Genomic DNA, 20,055 nt, shown 5'->3' on the forward strand with positions numbered 1-20,055 from the left:
CCAAAGGAGGTGGTACTTTCATAAAAATTATTTAAAAATTGTTTTTTAAATTTTTATTTATTTTTGAGAGATGGAGAGTGACAGAGCATGAGTGGGGGAGGGGCAGAGAGAGACGGAGACACAGAATCCAAAGCAGGCTCCAGGCTCTGAGCTGTTAGCACAGAGCCTGATGCAGGGCTTGAACTCACGAACTGTGAGATCATGACCTGAACTGAAGTTGGACGCTTAACTGACTGAGCCACCCAGGCATCACCATAACAATTATAATCCACGTGTGCCTGCAAAGAGCCCTGTATATCATATGTATTCCTTTAGTTAAAGATTCCAAAATCCGAATTTTATCACAGCACTGGATAAATTGAACTTTGAATTTTATTTTAATTATGAAGAAATATTTTCTAGGAAGAGATGCCTATTAAAGTAAATAAGATAAATATAAATGGATGCCTGTTTTGAGTAATGGAGAGTGTTGATTACAGTGAGTGTAATGCTTCTTGAAAGAGGCACAGGGATTTCTTATAAGGAAATATTAGGTTAGGAGTGAGAACATCTGATATGGAAAGGCACAGAGATGCATACATAAACTTTGAAGATAGATATCAAATAACAAGGACCAGGTGTCAAGAGAAAATGGTGTTAGGAAGTGAGCATAATGAGTTGGCCCATATGGGACTGTGGGTGAGTTGGTGGAGTCAGAACCCAAGGGCACTGGGTTGGAATAAAAGTGACCTCCTGAGCCTCACAAACATAACCTCTCTGTAGTCTAATCTGCAACTTGCTAAATTTCCTCCAGTCACTGATTTCATGTCTTCTTTGAAAGACTATCTGAAGCTGATGGCTGATTTTGTTATAAGTGAGGTGAGATTCTAGGAGTAGAGGAGAGTAGAGCTAGATACTAGAACTCCTTACAGGCCCAAGGTAATGGAACACATTTGGAATGTTGGATTGTCAGGATTTTTGTTTGGAGTCTTGTGAAGAGACTGTAGAGGAGACAAATAGCCAACATTTGGACTGATAGGGCAGAAATAGAAGGTAGGTTCTCAAAGGACTTTATTTTTATCTTTATCTCTATTTTTTATTTTGTTAGTTTATTGAGAAGGAGGAGGGCCGGGGATAGAAGGGGGAGGGCCGGGGATAGAGGGAGAGACAGAATCATAGGCAGGCTCCAAGCCCAGGTGGAGCCTGATGTGGGGCTCAATGTGGGGCTCAATCTCACAACTGTGAGATGATGACCTGAGCTGAAATCAAGAGTCGGACGCTTAACCGACTGAGCCACCCAGATGCCTCTCAAAGGACTTTGTAAGTCTCATTTGGATTCAGGAACCTAAATTCTCAAAGGAAAGTCTTGCTTTGGCTACTTATCTTATATCTTCTCCCTTACCTTCCTTCTTACTGTCTCCCCTTCCTTCTTACTGTCCTGTTTCCTACTTTCCTTCTGCACTATGTTTTAGGTACACATTGTTGAAGGGATGTGTCCAATCCATCAAGGGATTCAAAGGTTGTTAGAGATGACTGATAGATAAGAAAGTAATTTCTGATTAGTGCGATATGTTTTCCAATATTTAGAAAATTGTGACTTAGGGGAGATGGATCACATAAGCAAAGCACTGCTACCCTTGGCAGATTCTAAGAAGTCCTAGGTGACAGGGACAGGGAAGGAAAGCAGTCAGCAGCCCAAAGCAAGGTGCAGGCTCAGGAAAATTTCTTTTGGAAGGACGTATGGGGAAGAGTCTTTTAAAATAATTTGGAATTGGACTAGCAGTTCTAGGCAGCTGTTCTAAAGGCCATTCTCCAACCCCTCTACTTTCCTCTATGGTTCCAACCAAAGCAAATCCTCTTGGCTATTCCTTTTCTCAAAGATTCCAACAGCTTCTGAAGGAGCTTCTCCATCCCAAATTCTGATTGTGTTCAATCTCTGGCTCTGTTCTTTTGTCGTTAGGTCTCTGGGGCTCTCAATTTTTCAAGTGTCGCTTTTCTATTTCCTGTAGGAATGGGGCATTTCTTGGAAAAAGTATATTTTCTTACAGCATCTGTGTGACCAACCATCCAGTGTAGAAGGCATTGCAGGAAACAACTCCATTAGACCATCTATGCCTCCTCAAATTCCAACTTCCCTAGACTTTCCTCTCAGGAGAGAGGAGTCAGCCCAGTTGAGCCAATCTATCTTCCCTGAGAAGGTAATCTGGTGCCCAAAGAGAAGAGGAATATTTTGGTTTCAGAAATTAAAATGAGGAGAGAGAGAAAGGGAGAGACAGAGAGACATAGACAGAAAGGGAGAGGGAAAGGGTGAGAGAAGAGAACATGTTATACATTTATTTTAGGTGAAGTGCTAGGTACTTTATTAAGATAACTTGTTTTTAGTGTTATTTTATGAATATTATACATATACATTGTTTAAAAACCTCCAAAAGTTCTCCATGTCTTTACAATAAACAATAGTCTCCCTGTCCCATCTCATGTGTGATTCTGGCTCCTCAGAAAACCACTTTAACACAGCTATTTATTTAGTATTTACTTCCTTATATATAGACAGCATGTTTATATTGTTATTTCTTGATTTATATTTTTTCATAATTTTTATATGTCATCCGTTGACTTTTATATATGGAAGATGGGCATTTAGTTTTCCTACATGTAACGCCCCATACCAAATACATACATACAAATTCAGACACACACAAACCTCCCTTTTCTTGATTTATTAAAGAGCTATATTGTGATTTTTAAGATGTGTACTTATGTTTACATTATTATGATTTTAATAACTGAATTATACAGTGACATGTGGTCACATTTCTTTTCTTGTGCAACATTTTTTTCTTTCCTGTAGTTAATAATTGTTTATTTTTTGTTGTCCTTGTTTGCTTAGTTTTTATGATTTTTGCTTTAGTTTTTATGTTTTTTGCTTTAGTTTTTATGACTTACTTTCTACTAATAATATAAATTACATTTCAAAACAAGCGTTTCCTTGTTCCCTTTGAGGCTTTCCTTTCGGTGACTCTACCCCCTTGATCCAGTCCAGACTCATGCTACTCCAGGCCACAGTGGCTGGCTTTCACCATAATTTGAGGAACCCTTTCACTTCCTCACAGCCTATGCCCTCTCCAGCATTGTAGCACTTTGGTTTAACTCCTTTGTTGGAACCCACGTTTCTCTATTTTTGGTTCATTTCCTCACTTTGTTGTTGCTTATCTTCCAGTAGATTCCTGTAGAAGACTTAATGAGAGGTCAGTCTTTGAGTTCTTTGAAGGTGTTAAATAACCTTTTTATGCTAACAAGTTTTTCATTTACCTTGGTGTAAAGTTCTGGATTGGAGTAATTTGGCAGGAAGTCTCTCCCTAAATAAATTTCATGCCTGCACATAGCACCTTAAATTCACTTTTTGGTGCCTCATTCTTTTTTTTTTTTTTTAAGTTTGTTTGTTTGTTTATTTATTTATTTATTTATTTATTTATTGTAATCTCTACACCCAACGTGGGGCTCGAACTCATGGCCCCAAGATCAAGAGTCGCATGCTCTTCCATCTGAGCCAGCAAACTGCCCCTTTGGTGCCTCATTCTTAAACCAAAATGAATTGTAAGACCTGGGTATTGGGTAATGTAAGCTAGCACTACCAGACATAAATAAATAGAAGTTCATGGGGTTTCATTTTGTTCAGTATGTAGCCTTTAATTTCATCCTCTGCTTTTAGCATACTATCCCTACCCCAGCCATGCCTAGGCTGAGTCTCCAGCCTTAACTCCATGACAGAATAGACTTCTAGCATTCTGCTGGATATGGAAAGTGGTACCTGAATGGACAGGTTGGGAAAGAGGATCCAAGAGCCTAGCTGCTTTTTATACAGATTTTCAACCAATGATCTTTAAAAATCCCATGCTTATCCCTATTTAGAAAAGTTCCTGATGCCTTAATTCTTGAGACGATCTGGGTTCTGCAGTGAAAATTATCTTGGCTTTTGTTTTCTACTCAAACCTATTAGTTTTATCCCCTCTGCTTAGTCACTAGTCATCTATCTGCTTTCAAAATGTTGTCCCTTCTCTGTTATTATCTTTTCTTCTACGTTTTGCATTGATGTTTCTGTTATTTTACTGACATTTTAACAAGGTATTAGGAGGAAACAGTGGTAAACACAGGCATTTATTTAGATATAGTTAACCAGAAAACTCAAGGAAAACATTTATATATAATCTGTATTTCTCTCTTATTAGGTGAAGTTAAAGTCCACATTGACCTGCTTCTGAAATGGCTGGCTTCAATCACACTGGTGTTAACCATATAGTCTTCTATCTGCTGGGCATTCCAGGCCGAGAAGACCTACACATATGGATTTCCATCCCCTTACTCATCTCCTATGTCTTTGCTCTTCTTGGAAATGGTCTGCTCATCTATATTATCCTCACCAAGAGCAGTCTCCATGAGCCTATGTATCTTTTCCTCTGCATGCTGGCTGGAGTTGACATTGTCTTTTCCACAACCACAGAACCCAAGGCATTGGCAATTTTTTGGTTCAATAATAGGGAGATCTCTCTTAATAGCTGCATTGCCCAGCTCTACTTCCAGCATTCCTCCTTCATTTCTGAGTCTGGCATCTTGCTGATTATGGCATTCGACCGCTACATTGCAATATGTTACCCACTGAGGTACACCATGATACTCACTCATTCTCTGATAGGGAAAATTGGTGTGGCTGTTTTCTTGAGAGCACATTGTACAATTTTCCCCATGATATTTCTTCTGAAGAGACTCACTTTTTGCAGAAATAACATCCTACCACATACATTCTGTGAACACATTGGTTTGGCCAAGTATGCCTGTGATGATATCCGTGTAAACATCTGGTATGGATTTTTTGTCCTAATGTCCACAGTGATCCTAGACATTGTCCTCATTTTTGTTTCCTATACTCTGATACTCCATGCTGTCTACCGTATCCCTTCCCGAGATGCTCGCCACAAAGCTCTCAACACATGTGGCTCCCATGTCTGTGTCATTGTCCTTTTTTATGGGCCCGGGATCTTCTCGGTTCTCACTCAGCGCTTTGGACGTCACATCCCACTACATGTCCACATTCTGTTGGCCAATGTCAGCATGCTTGCTCCACCGATGCTGAATCCTATCATTTATGGGGTCAAAATAAAACAGATACGAGACCAAGTAGTTTATGTGTTGTTTCCAAAGCAGAAATGACTATGGGGTAGCAGAATCTGGTTTCTCAGAAACTTTGGTCCTTCCTGAGATATGCTTTCACAGCAGCAAACCACAGAACTAGAAATGAGTCACAGCATACATAGCTCATTGAGTTATGGGCCTCTGGAGCAACTTACCTGAGACTGTGAGACTTGCCCCTCCCCCCCCCCGCCCCGAATCAATCTGAAAGCAGTCCCTGTGCATTGACTGAGATACTTACAGCTCATTATTTGGGGAAAGGGCAGGTTTCTCTGTAGTAGTCATGTCTAACTCTGTAATATTCAACTCAACTTTGGGAATGGACAATGTAATAGTAAGTCTCATTTAGATAAATAGTAAGTTTTCTGTCTTGAGCTATGTCAAACCCTGAGACATTTCACCACATGCCTGCTGGACACCTAAATAAAATCTTCATTCTTTCATATGCTTTCTCAAACTACCATGGGCATTAAGAGAACAGTAAGGGAACTGTACTCCTCCTAAATTTTGATATTTTGAAAGTTGTTTCTCAAAAATCATGCCCCGCAGTGTGGTACAGAATAAATTCAGACTTCCTTCCCAACAACAATTTCCACATCACTTTCACACCATCTGTGCTTCAGTCTTAGGGAACTGTCTGTCTCTAATCTCTCGATGTCTTGGCACATTTTCCCTAAGTGATTCATTTACCTGGAATGACTGCTCCTTTCCTTGAGTTTTTAATAGATTCCCTTTATTTATCTTTCAAGGCCCAGCTTGGTGTCATCTACTCAGTGAGGTCATTATAACCACCTCCTCTCAAGAAGAGATATGACTTCCTCTATTAGATGATACTATATTGTTGATACTTCTGTTGAAAATATTTACTTATTTTTATATAAGTATTCCATAGAGAAATGATAGGAAGCAAATGAAAATTACACACGCTCTCACCACCCAAAGAAATGTACTGTTATCATTTTGATGTAGAATCTTCCAGATTTTATATGTAACTCTCTTTTTAAAATATAATTAGTCAAATTGGCTTACATACAACACCCAGTGCTCATCCCAACAAATGTCCTCCTCAGTGCCCAAAACCCATTTTCCCTTTCCCCACCCCTCCATCTGCCCTCAGTTTGTTCTCTGTATTTAAGAGTCTTTTGTGGTTTGCCTCCCTCCCTCTCTGTTTGTAAGTAATTTTCCCCCATCTCTTCCCCCATGGTCTTCTGTTAAGTTTCTCAAGATCCACATATGTGTAATTCTAACTCTAATAACTATAACCATACACATATATTCAGAACTTATTCAGTATTAATGCATAGGCCCACAGTGTGGCTATTTTTAAATGACACTACATTTGGAAAGACATAATAACTTTAATGACTATATTTTATATCTTTTAATTAATTATATAAAAATTATACTTAATTCTTTTTTACATCAGCTGAGGTAGTGTTCATCCTTTTATTTTTTAATACTTACGTTTTTCTAATCATTAGCAATGTAAATGCTGTGCTAGGGACATTTTTGTGCATAAGGTTTATCTATTTTTTGTGCAGTAAGCTTTGCCTGTTTTTAGCCTTAAAAAGAATTACTAGGTTAGTGGTATGTGGATTTTAGGCTCCTCTGGCACATTGAAAAAAGAAGTTATTATTAATTTTCACTCATCAGAAATACATGAAAATGCCAAAATTTATTGTATCTTTACTAGCACTTAGTAAGTAGTTCTATTTTTTAAATCTGCCATGTGACAGAGTAAAACCATTTTCATTGTCCTTTCATTTGAACTGATTTAGCTAATAGACACATGGAACAATTGTTATGGGATATTGTATTTCTTTGTGGATTAATAGTAACAACCATTTATTGAACCTGTGCAAAACTTATTTCATACCTTACCTTATTGAATCTTCACATCAAACTCGTTATTGCCTCTATTTTATTCATTTTAAAGATGTAATTCAGAGCTCAGAGAGGATATATAACTTCCCCAAGGTATTAGTATTTATTGAAAGTAATTTCTCAGGTTGTTTAAATTATAAATTCTGCAATTTTCTTTGGTTGGCTTGGTTGCCTTTTGTTTTAACCCTAAGGAGATATAGTATTAAATATTTTCAAGTCCATCATTCTTTTTCCTTTATGGGTTTTATTGTTTTAATCTTAGGCTATTTCTTCAACCTATGATTTGATTATTATTCTTATAGTTTTAGTTTTCTTTGGTTGCTTTTTATATTTAATTTTTCAAGGACACATATTACTAAATAAATAAAACTAAGAAAAGAAAGAAAAACTTCAATGACCAATAATCAGAAAAATGGGGCATAATTGTTAAATTTTAGTGTGTTTTCCAGTTTTTATATGATTATGTCTTTCTGCATATATGATACAGTTCACTTTTTTTCTGTGACATGTTTGTCACTCAATAAAAGGTGTTGCAAATTTTCTAATATGTTTTATGAGTTAAATAATAGGTGGAACAAGCTTATTGTACTGTTCAAACCTTCTGTATACATACCAATTAAAAATGATTCAGCAATTTTTGGGGAAAAGAGTTAAGTTCATCACAGTGATTATTTGCCAGTTTCTTGTAATTCTTGTAATTTTTTTCTCTGAGACAGCTAATCTTTGAAACAACAATTTTGAGGTTGTGTACTGTTTAGTTGAGTATGATTATAGCTGTGTAAGTTTTCTGTTGATTAGTGTTCTCTTAGTAAACCATTTGCATCTTCTCCCAAGTATTTTATGCACATATGGTTTAGGTTGATATCCTTTAAACCACATGAAACTGGATTTTTTGTTTCTATGATATCTGATAATCTTTGAACTTTATCTGATAGGTAGAGTCGTTATATTTATTATGAATTTAAGACATTGTTTTTATTGTTTTTATTTATTTATTATCATTATTTTTAAAATATAATTTATTGTCGAATTGGCTTCTATACAACACCCAGTGCTCATCCCAACAAGTGCCTTCCTCAATGCCCATCACCCGCTTTCCCCTATCCCCCAGCCCCCATCAACCCTCGGCTTGTTCTCTGTATTTAAGAATCTCTTACAGTTTGCCTCCCTCCCTCTGTTTATAGTTTTTTTTCTTCTGCCCGTCCCCCGTGGTCTTGTGTTAAGTTTCTCAAGATCCACATATGAGTGAAAACATATGGTATCTGTCTTTCTCTGACTGACTTATTTCACTTAGCATAACACTCTCCAGTTCCATCAATGTTTCTGCAAATAGCAAGATTTCATTCTTTCTCATTGTCAAGTAGTATTCCATTGTATATATAAATCACATCTTCTTTATCCATTCATCAGTTGATGGACGTTTAGGCACTTTTCATAATTTGGCTATTGTTGAAGGTGCTGCTATAAACATCGGGGTACATGTGCCCCTATGCATCAGCACTCCTGTATCCCTTGGGTAAATTCCTAGCAGTGCTATTGCTGGGTCATAGGGCAGATCTATTTTTAATTTTTTGAGGAACCTCCACACTGTTTTCCAGAGTGGCTGCACCACTTTGTATTCCCACCAACAGTGCAAGAGGGTTCCCGTTTCTCCACATCCTCGCCAGCATCTGTAGTCTCCTGATTTGTTCATTTTAGCCACTCTGACTGGCATGAGGTGATATTTCAGTGTGACTCTGATTTGTATTTCCCTGATGAGGAGTGATGTTGAGCATTGTTTCATGTGTCTGTTGGCAATCTGGATGTCTTCTTTGGAAAAGTGTCTATTCATGTCTTCTGCCCATTTCTTCACTGGATTATTTGTTTTTTGGGTGTGGAGTTTGGTGAGTCCTTATAGATTTTGGATACTAGCCCTTTATCTGATATGTCATTTGCAAATATCTTTTCCCATTCCACTGGTTGATTTTTAGCTTTGTTGATTGTTTCCTTTGTAGTGCAGAAGCTTTTTATCTTCATAAGGTCCCAATACTTCATTTTTTCTTCTAAGTCCCTTGCCTTTGGAGATGTGTCGAGTAAGAAATTGCTGCAACTAAGGTCAAAGAGGTTTCTTCCTGCTTTCTCCTCTAGGGTTTTGATGGTTTCCTCTCACATTCAGGTCTATCATCCGTTTTGAGCTTTTTTGTGTGTATGGTATAAGAAAGTGAACTAGTTTCATTCTTCTGCATGTTGCTGTTCAGTTCTCCCAGTACCATTTGTTAAAGAAACTGTCTGTTTTCCATTGGATACGCTTCCTGCTTTGTCAAAGACTTATTTGGCCATACATTTGTGGGTCCAGTTCTGGGTTCTCTATTCTATTCCATTGGTCTATGGGCTGTTTTTGTGCCAATACCATACTGTCTTCATAGTATGTAGTAGAGGCTTTGTAGTAAAGGCTAAAGTCTGGGATTGTGATGCTTCCTGCTTTGGTTTTCTTCTTCAATATTACTTTGGCTATTCTGGGTCTTTTGTGGTTCCATACAACTTTTAGGATTGCTTGTTCTAGCTTCGAGAAGAATGCTGGTGCAGTTTTGATTGGGCTTGCATTGAATGTGTAGATTGCTTTGGGTAGTACTGACATTTTAATATTTCTTCCCCAATCCGTGAACATGGAAGGTTTTTCCATTTCTTTGTATCTTCTTCAATTTCCTTCATAAACTTTCTATAGTTTTCAGCATACAGATCTTTTACATCTTTAGTTAGGTTTATTCCTAGGTATTTTATGATTGTGGTGCAATTGTGAATGGGATCAGTTTCTTTATTTCTCTTTCTGTTGCTTCAGTTTTGGTGTATAAAAATGCAACCGATTTCGGTACATAAATTTTGTACCCTGTGACTTTGCTGAATTCATGTATCAGTTCTAGCAGACTTTTGGTGGAGTCTATCACTTTTCCATGTAGAATAACATGTTGTCTGCAGAAAGTGAAAGCTTGACTTGACAATTTTGATGGCTTTTATATTATTTTGATGTCTGAATGCTGATGCTAGGACTTCCAACACTATGTTAAACAACAGTGGTGATAGTGGACATCCCTGTCATGTTCCTGATCTCAGGGGGAAAGCTCTGTTTTTCCTCATTGAGGATGATATTAGCTGTGGGCTAACCTATCCATTGTTGTAAGTGGGGTATTAAAGTCCCCTGAAATTACCACATTCTTATCAATAAGGTTGCTTGTGTTTGTGATTAATTGTTTTACATATTTGGGGGCTCTCGTATTTGGCGCATAGACATTTATAATTGTTAGCTCTTCCTGATGGATAGACCCTGTAATTATTATATAATACCCTTCTTCATTTCTTGTTACGGCCTTTAATTTAAAGTCTAGTTTGTCTAATATAAGTATGGCAACTCCAGCTTTCTTTTGACTTCCAGTAGCATGATAGATAGTTCTCCATCCCCTCATTTTCAATCTGAAGGTGTCCTCAGGTCTAAAATGAGTCTCTTATAGGTAGCAAATAGAGGGGTCTTGGGTTTTCATCCATTCTGATACCCTATGTCTTTTGGTTGGAGCATTTAGCGCATTTACATTCAGTGTTATTATTGAAAGATATGGGTTTAGAGTCATTGTGATGTCTGTAGGTTTCATGCTTGTAGGCATGTCTCTGGTACTTTGTGGTCCTTGCAACATTTCACTCACAGAATCCCCCTTAGGATCTCTTGTAGGGCTGGTTTAGTGGTGATGAATTCCTTCAGTTTTTGTTTGTTTGGGAAAACCTTTATCTCTCCTTCTATTCTGAATTACAGGCATGCTGGATAAAGGATTCTTGGCTGCATATTTTTCCTGTTCACCACATTGAAGATTTCCTGCCATTCCTTTCTGGACTGCCATGTTTCAGTAGAGAGATCCGTCACGAGTCTTATCGGTCTCCCTTTATATGTTAGAGCCTGTTTATCTCTAGCTGCTTTCAGAATTTTCTCTTTATCCTTATAATTTTTCCAGTTTCACTATGATATGTCGTGCAGAAGGTTGATTCAAGTTACGTCTGAAGGGAGTTCTCTGTGCCTCTTGGATTTCAATGCCTGTTTTCAGATCGGGGAAGTTTTCAGCTATGATTTGTTCAGGTACACCTTCAGCCCCTTTCTCTCTCTTCTTCTTCTGGAATTCCTATGATACGGATATTGTTCCATTTGATTGCATCATGTAGTTCTCTAATTCTCCCCTTGTGATCCTGGATTCTTTTCTCTCTCTTTTTCTCAGTTCCTCTTTTTCCATAATTTTATCTTCTAATTCACCTATTCTCCCCTCTGCCTTTTCAGTCCATGCTATGGCCACCTCATTTTATTTTGCACCTCATTTATACCATTTTTTAATTCATCATTACTATTTTTTAGTTCCTTGATCTCTGTGGCAATAGATTCTCTGCTATCTTCTATGGTTTTTTCAAGCCCAGTGATTAATCTTATGACTATTATTCTAAATTCGTTTTCAGTTTTATTGCTTAAATCCTTTTTGATCAATTCTTTAGCTGTCACTTCTTCCTGGAATTTCTTTGAGGAGAATTCTTCCATTTCATCATTTTGGCAAGTTTTCTGTCCCTTATGAGTTTTAAAAGCTTGTTATGTGCTCTGTACCTGCAAGCACTGCTATATTAAAGGGAGGTCATACACTGTCCAGTGTTCTTTGGAGAGGGGTACTTGCTTTCTGTTGTTGTGACTTTGGTTACTTTATCTCCCTACTCATAGTGATGTTTTGGGCCCCCCACCAGGTCTACTTTGATTTGTTCCTTAAGTAGCCCTGGAAAGGAAAACAAACATACAAAAAAACAGAAAACAAAAACATGCAAACACAGAAACAAACAAAGAAAAATCCAAAAACAAAAAACCAGAAACACCAGCTACAACTAAAGAACAGGATGGAGGCAGTGCTGATGGAAGAGCACATACAAAGGGAGAAATGACAGGAGCGGGGAAAAAGAATAAATAAACATTGACCAGGCAGAGAGACTAAATGGCTTAATCCAGAGAGAGAAAAAGGAAAATAGAGAAGGAGGTGGGGGAGAAAAGAAACAAAGATAAAGTTACCCAGACAGAGAAACTATAAGCTTAATTATTCCAGAGAAAGAGAAAGGAAAGAAGGATGTGTAGAATATGTGTCAAGAGAATGGATTAAATATGTCTGCTTAAACAAACCAACAACCAGAGTAACCAGACTAGAGGAGGGAAGAGATAAGGAGAAAAGGAAGGAAGAATATATGTAAATAACAAGAATTGTCCTAGAATTAACCCAGGCAATGCAGCAACGCTGGTCTGGAGGAGGCGGCCATCTGGTTCCACAGCATCTATCCTGCTCTGGTAGATATGCAGTTACCTGGCTTGGAGTGGTGTGGTTTGGTGTAGGAGGGTCCCACCTTCACTGTGGGCCCTGTGGACCAATCCCTGAGGCCCCTCACCTTGGTGGTGGTGGGGAGAAAAATGGCGGCCCCCAAGTCTCTTCTCCATGGACCAGTGTCCCAAATCACTCGGCTGGAGCTGTCCTCACTGTGCTACGGGTGCAGATGAGGTGGTCTGTCTCACTTGACTGACTCCAGTGCCCTGGCGCTTGGCTGGGATTCAAACTCCTGCTCCATGCAACCTGGTACTGGGGAAACAACTCTCCATGCTGCCTGATATGTGGTCCTGGCTGGTTTTGTCCTGTGCTGCAGCACTCCAGGGAGGGGGTCACTTTCTCCTACCGTGGACTGTGCCCCTGACCTAGCCACCGAGCCTGGGGTTGGTTCTCCTCCTCCCCAGGTGCATGAACAGGGCAGCCAGCCCAGTCTGGAGAAAGCCCTGCAGTTAGAGATGGGATCTCTCTCCACCCTGGTCCAAGGTTTTTCTCTTGTCCAGATACAGTCCTATGCTTCCCCAGCCTCTCTTTCTCTTCATCTCTCTGCAGAAGGGGATCCCTCCCCTCCATGCCTATATGGCCTGTTTTATCTCTCCTAGTTCGCAATCACCCACCTATGGCCCATCAGGTTGTTCCAGTGTCTCCCTGGTAGCAACTCAGTCTCTTTTCCTCCCAGACTCTTGGGGTTCAAAGTCCTTTGGCTTTAACCCTTCTTTGAGAGACACAGAAAGTTCAGATCCCCCCACTTCTCTGCCATGTTGGACCCTCCTCCTAAGATATTGTTTTAAAAAGTTGATTCTTCTGTCTCTATCCTGCAAATAATTTAGCTTGTCTTTATGCATCTCTTTGTTTCTATCTCCAAGTTTCTAATGATCTTTTAAGCTCTATTTAATAAGCTATCTAACCAATCTGCTGAATGTTTTTTTTCATTTCAAGGATTGCATTAAAAATTAATAAATATTATTAAAATATTTTTAATGTTTATTTTTGAGAGAGAGAGAGTGTGGGGGAGGGACAGAGAAAGAGGGAGACACAGGATCCGAAGTAGGCTCTGGCTCTGAGCTGTCAGCACGGAGCCCAGATGCAGGGCTTGAACTTACAAATCGTGAGATTATGACTTGAGTGAAACTCAGACACTTAACCAACTGAGCCAGCCAGGTGCCCCAATAGATATTATTTTTTTTTAGGCCAGTTTTAGGCTTATAGAAAAATTGAGTGGAGAGTACAGAGTTCCCAAATACATCTTTATCCCGCCCCGCCCCCGCCTTGCTCAGAGAGTTTCTCTTATTTTTAACATCTTGCATTTGTGTGGTATATTTGTTACAACTAATGAACCAATACTGATACGTTATTATTAATAAGAGTACAAAGTTTACATTATGGCATGCTTTTTGTGTTGTACAATTCTATGGGTTTTGAAAAATGTATAGTGACATGCATCCACCCTTATAGTATCATACAGAGTATTTTCAATGCTCACATATCTCCTATTTGTCCTTCTCTTTCTCTCCTTGAACTCCTGGAAAACACTGATGTTTTTTACTGTCTCCATAGTTTTGTCTTTGCCAGAATGACATAAGTTTTGAATTATACAGTGTGTAACCTTTACATGCTGCCTCTTTCCCTTAGTGTTATGCGCTTAAAATTCCTTCATGTCTGGTGAGTGCATCATATCTTGTTTCTTTTTATTGCTGAGTAATACTCCATCGTATGGATATACTAGAGTTTGCTTATCCATTCACCTGTTCAGAGATATTTTGGCTGCTTCCAAGTTTTGACAATTATGAATAAAGCTTCTATAACACCTGTATGCAGGTGTTTGTGTGGACATAAGTTTTCAGCTCCTTTGGGTTAATACTAAGGAGCATGACTGTATAGTAAGTGTATACTTAGCTTTGTAAGGAACTGCAAAACTGTTTTCCTAAGTGGTTGTACCATTGTGCATTCCCACCAGCACTGAATGAGGGTCTTGTTGATTCACATCCTCGCCAACATTTGGTGTTGTCAGTGTATTGAATTTTAGCCATTCTAATAGGTATATAGTGGTACCTCGTTGTTTTTTGATCTGCAATTTTTAAATGAAATATGATGATGTTGATTATCTTCTCATATGCTTTTCTGCCATGTCAATGGATTCTTCACACCAGATTTCTCATATTGTTTTTTCCTAGATAGTACATATACTGCAAATTTTAGCCCTAAATAATACTTTAGAGGTCCATGATTGTGCCTGTTCGGGCTAGTCTTTCTTAGGTGTCCAGAGAACAAATGGAGGGATTATTCCTTGACAGGACAGACAGTTCCTCCTATAAGGAGGAAGCAGGAGTGGGTAGGAGCAGATGCAGATATGTTTTTTATCCAGTGTTTTGAATTTGTGTGAGTTTCCAACTGATTGACTCTGATTTAGTAGACAAGGTTCTCTTCCAAGAGTAAAGAGCTAGGTTCTGGAATCAAGATTGGAAGTTTGAATAGGGTGTACATATGAAGCGTTAATTAGGCAGAGTGGGAGAGTGACCTAACTTGAGGCAATGTGTAAGCTTGCTGGACCCTGCTAATAGTCTATGTTCGTAATCATTTTAGTGGCACCATTTTGTTCTCCAGGTGACTACCCAATTATGTTCTTGTTTCAGTTTATATTAATGTTGAGATGGACTAGATAGAATGGAGAAAACAATTTTAAGGATTTGAACATACTTAAAAGAAAGCTATCATAAAAAGGGCATAGAATCTAAAAGTTAATTAAGAGTGGAAATCATACAGAGTGGGCTGAAGTTTTAGAAAGGAACTTGTGGTATTAATAGATTAGCTGTTTTGGTGAGGTTAGGAAGCAGATACAGTCAGCATATGCTTGGGCAAGTAATTGTGTGGCTAGGCAGTGGGATGTTTGAATTAGTATACTTGCAAGTGGAGAAAGGATGTGACTATGGGAGTGCATAACAAAGACAGAGTGAAGGGAAATTCAACTGAGATCAGAGGAGGAAATGCAATCAAGGGGATGAGGTGAAGAAGTTTTCCAGATGGACATGGAAGTCTTTATGATACAAGTGTAAGACTTCCATGCATTTGTTTGTGAGGGAATCCAGGGGACCTTCAGATAGCCTTGAGGAATAGGAGAAGACAGATAACATAAATCTCAAAGCAGCATTAGCTCCTACACTAAAGTGAATGAGCACTAGCTGGGAACAAAATTATTAAAGAAAAATTTCTATCAACAATAAAAAATACTACATGGAAATAGAAACATTGCCATAATAATTTCCTTCTTTGAAATATCAAATATTTAGAAATAATCCAGAACACATATACAAATTTATACATATATATGTTCATTACAGAACAATTTCAACAGAGAAAAACAGAAACTTTATAAATATTCAATAAGTGAAATGGTTAAATGTATTGTATTATGTCACCAAGGTATAATATTTAGTCACTCAAATTTTTAAAGAAATATTTATAGATTACTAACTATGTGTCATTGCATCAGACAGGAGACACATGCAGCTGAATTAAAGGAGCTACATGGTTTACAGAACATTTGTTACAACTGGGAACATTTATTACCAATTTTTAATTGGAAATTCCTATATTATGAAATTAAATAAAAAAGTATACCACATGCACAGTTTGATCTCAATGATAAATAAATCCATGAAATAGGGAAGAAAAAAATCGTAGAGGGTTATCAATGAAAATGTTCCATTAAGTCCCTTGCATGATGGAATGAAAGTATTAGTCCTGTACACAAAACAATATTAATACATTTTCAGTGGATTTGATTTTATTAACATTTTATCGTGGTGTGGTGAGCATAGTTGGTTGAATGGGTGGTAAAGGAGTAAATGAATGTTTGCGAGAATCTTTAGAATTCCAGCTCCTAATATGCTTCTGTGCCTTCTGGAAGTCAGGGTTGAAGAGGGTGAGCTGGAGTGACGTGTGGAGCCTTGATGAAAGTCCCTTCCACACTTCTGTCCTCTACCCTCACCTCTCCAATCTAAAACCTCTCTTCCACCTCCTCTCCTGTCAAGTTCATGCAGCTCTTCAGACAAGGAAGGGTTCAGGGCTTATTGTTATGTCACTGGCAGTAGAGGAGATCCTAGGGGAGAAGAAAGTCACATGAATAAGTCCATGGTCCCCAAAGATGCTCAGAGAAAGAATAATTTACCCTGCAATTCCTCCTCCAACTTAATCCCTTAGCCACTGCATACAGTCTGCTTGTTGTGAGAATACCCTGCAATCCAGGCAGGGGCATAACTCCAGTCTGTGGTTCCTGATGGCTGTGATGGAGAGTTTGGGGTGAGGAGAGAGTAGGTTGGTACTGACCAGGATAGCCTGGTGACTTTCTGGGCCCTTCTGTCCATGGGCATCAATGGTGGGGTCTGGCTGAGGGTGGGGATAAAGAAGGTGGAAAACACTGAATTTACTGGTGAGAGACATGGGGGGCAGTAATAGATTGCCTTCATCATTTAGTAACTCTTTAGGCACTATATTTGGAATTCTCCATTCCCTGCGAGGGCAGACAAAAATTCGCCATTCCCTGAGAGGACAGACAAAAATGTTCCCCTGGATGCTTTGTGGCATAGTGGAAATACTAGTGGGAGGAGAGGCATGAGACCTTCTTGACTCATTTCTTTTGTGAACTTGGGAAAACTGCCTTTCCTTCTGTGGCCTTGCCAAATAGTAAGTTATATGACAAGGTTATTCTAAAGCAGGAGCTGGCAAAATTTTTTTGTAAAGGGCAAGAGTAAAAGTGTTAAGCTTCAAAGATGGTCTCTGTTGCAACTACTCTGTCCCAAAAAAGCAGTCCTAGTAGATATAGGGAATGGGTGTATTCCAATAAAATTTTACCCATAAAAAAAAGCAGGTGGTAGACAAGATTTGGCCCACAGGCTGCAGTTTGATGAGCCCTGGTATAATGTGCCAACCAGAATTGATATTTTATATCTCTGACTCATGTTTGGGTAAATCAGGAGTGGAACTGGTGAAGCAGGGGTGTTGTCCTATGAGTTGCATTTCTATGAGAGTCCCTTATGGCAGGGATAAGGGGGCTGTAAGGCTGGAGACAGGGGTAAGAGTGGAATAGCCTCTGGAAGCTTCATCTCCTGGAAGAAACTGATTCAAGAAGAGGAGAATCAGTGTGCTGAATGAAGATAGGCAAATTTATGACTTAAGTAAGTCATAACTTGTCTCTGTGACAGTGAGTTTGACTGGTTAATGACTGTGTATGGATTTGGGTGACTATTATGTGAAGGAAAGCTTAAAAGTGTATGTGAGTGTGCACGTGTGCGTGAATGTGTTCACAGTGAAGGGCTGTTTGTATGAATAGTGAAAATGTGTGTGTAGATATTCATCAAAATTTTTATGAGTGAATGTGTGTGTGGTGACTGTATAAATGAATGTATGTGATAATATGCATCTGAATGGAAGATTGTGTGTTTGTATGTGGATTTGTAGCAAGCAGAACTGGAATTGAATCCAGGTAGGTCAGACTCTAAACCTCAATCACTTGTTTGTCCTATGATACATTGTCTTACATGTCTTAGATATTGTGGAATATATAGGAGAATTGAAGGGAGTAGGGAGGAAGCCAAGGAAAAGTGGTGTAGCAGTCAACATAACAAAATGGAAGTTTTTAAAGCTAATGGAAGCTTTGATGCTAATACTTTTGGATTCAAATATCAGCTTATCTACTAACAAGGTGTTTGACTTTGGGTATTTACTTATCTGAGAGTCAATTTCTTCATGCATGAACTAGTGATATGTTCAATTTCATAGGTTTGGTGTGATTATTAGAAATAACATATCTAACAGTAGGCATTTAATGGTTGCTATTATCATACAAAAGTATCAATAGTGGAAATTGGAGATTCCTAATAATGAGAAAGTAATCTGGCACTTAATTTAAACCTAAAATTAATGTAGATTTGGCAAGCATGCTATGATAGATTATTTTAGAGAAGCTTCAGCAGCATTATTTAGAAGCATTATTTAGAAGCTTCAGCAGCATATTTGTGTTGTAAGTAAAGTGGTTTGGGTAAAGATTAAAGGATGGTAAAAAGATAGACGAAAGAAAGCCTATCCGTTCTGTGAAACCAAAGTGAAGGGGGAAGAGACTATTGATCATATATACAGATGAAGGAGAAGGAGCCAACAGAGAGAGAGAGAGAAAGAGAGATTGAAGTTACTAGAGTGACAGATTAGTAGGAAGAGGTACTTAAAGAGAAGGTTGGGGTCCAGTGTGCAGATGGAGACAGATGGAGGGTTGAGTCTTGAATTGGAGAAAAAGAGAAAAGGCGATTCAAATATAAATAAATTTGTAGATGGCAGAGTGAGGGTGAAGAGGTTAAGGGAATGAAAAATGGATGTTTTTATTGTTTTTTCTCCTTAGGTCAGGAATCAGGAAATCACAATTATCTGATGAAGGGGACCAGCATAGAATAAGGCATGTATGAAGTGATTCAGAGGATGGTGTATGTAGGCAAATTCTAGCTCCACCATTTACTAGCCAGGTGACCTTGGGTAGGGCACTACTTAAATCCTCCAAGCTCTGTTTGCTCCCTTATCAGTAAAATGAGGGAAATGACTACAATTCTCTCACACTGTGGTGATTAAAACAGTGCACATGCCGTCCTTAGTACAGAGCCCCTCCTAACTGATCTGTCTCCATTTTCCAACCTGCCTCCTTCATTCCCCATCCATCTTACACAATATTGCAAGAGTGAGAGAGCTACCTAAAATGCCAACTTCATCATGCCATTCTCTTACTACAAATCCTTCAGTGGCTCTTACTGCTTCAACATAAATTATAAACTTCTTACACGTATACTCAAAATCCTCAGTGATTTGGCCCCTACCTCACTGCCTGACATTATTTTCTACCATTTTGTGTGAAGCCCTCTTTGCTACAGTAAACTTGAATCATTATAATTTTCCTCCATAATCTATATCCTTTCAGATTTCTGTGACTTTGTTCATGTTATTCCCTCCTCACGTGACTTGACTTGGCAAAACCTTACTTCTTCTTCAAGGTTCAACTTAGGGTGGCACTTTTAGTAAATCTTTTCTGAACTTCTGGGAAGCTCTCCATGTTTCCACAGCTCATTGTGTTTAACCTTTCCTTTACATTGTCCTTATCATTTAGATATTTTGCTTAATTTTATCCTCCAGGTAGGTCCTCTAGGAGCCATGGTAGGTACTCAGTAAGGCTTATTAAATTATAGTCAACTCAGTGACTGGTTTTGAGATACATATCACATTCAGATGGTCAAAGTAGAAATGGCAGTGTTTGTTTTTCACAGCTCTTAACTATTTATAACAACCTCAGACTAAGATCTATGGTGTTCTAGAGCTGGAACAACTCTCTTACACATGATCTAATCCAGCTTCTCCCCAACATTAGATTTAAGGTGATAAGAGAGAGATCCAGAGCAGGGAAGTATTTTACTGAGATCAAATAGTAAATAGAATGTCAAAGAGTTTTAACCCATGTTTCCTGACTTTCTGACCAGGATCCTTTCCACTGCTCATCCGGTGACAAATGATCTATTCCTACCTCCCTTACTTCAACCCTTTTCACCTTTTTTGGCAAGATAGAAGTGACTGCAAATCTTATACACCAACATCTAGGTGACTTGTCCTGGGA

At 38.6% G+C, this 20,055-nt stretch overlaps 1 protein-coding gene across 1 annotated transcript; it reads left to right on the plus strand.

Annotated features, from left to right (window-relative positions):
- The first annotated feature begins 4,242 nt into the window (after positions 1-4,242).
- LOC123602415 (olfactory receptor 52B4-like) lies at positions 4,243-5,187 on the plus strand. Its single transcript, XM_045486905.1, has one exon. It carries the CDS (start codon positions 4,243-4,245, stop codon positions 5,185-5,187), a length of 945 nt encoding a protein of 314 aa, XP_045342861.1.
- Positions 5,188-20,055: the final 14,868 nt, after the last annotated feature.

Source organism: Leopardus geoffroyi, chromosome D1 (genome assembly GCF_018350155.1).
Source record: "Leopardus geoffroyi isolate Oge1 chromosome D1, O.geoffroyi_Oge1_pat1.0, whole genome shotgun sequence".
NCBI lineage: Eukaryota > Metazoa > Chordata > Mammalia > Carnivora > Felidae > Leopardus > Leopardus geoffroyi.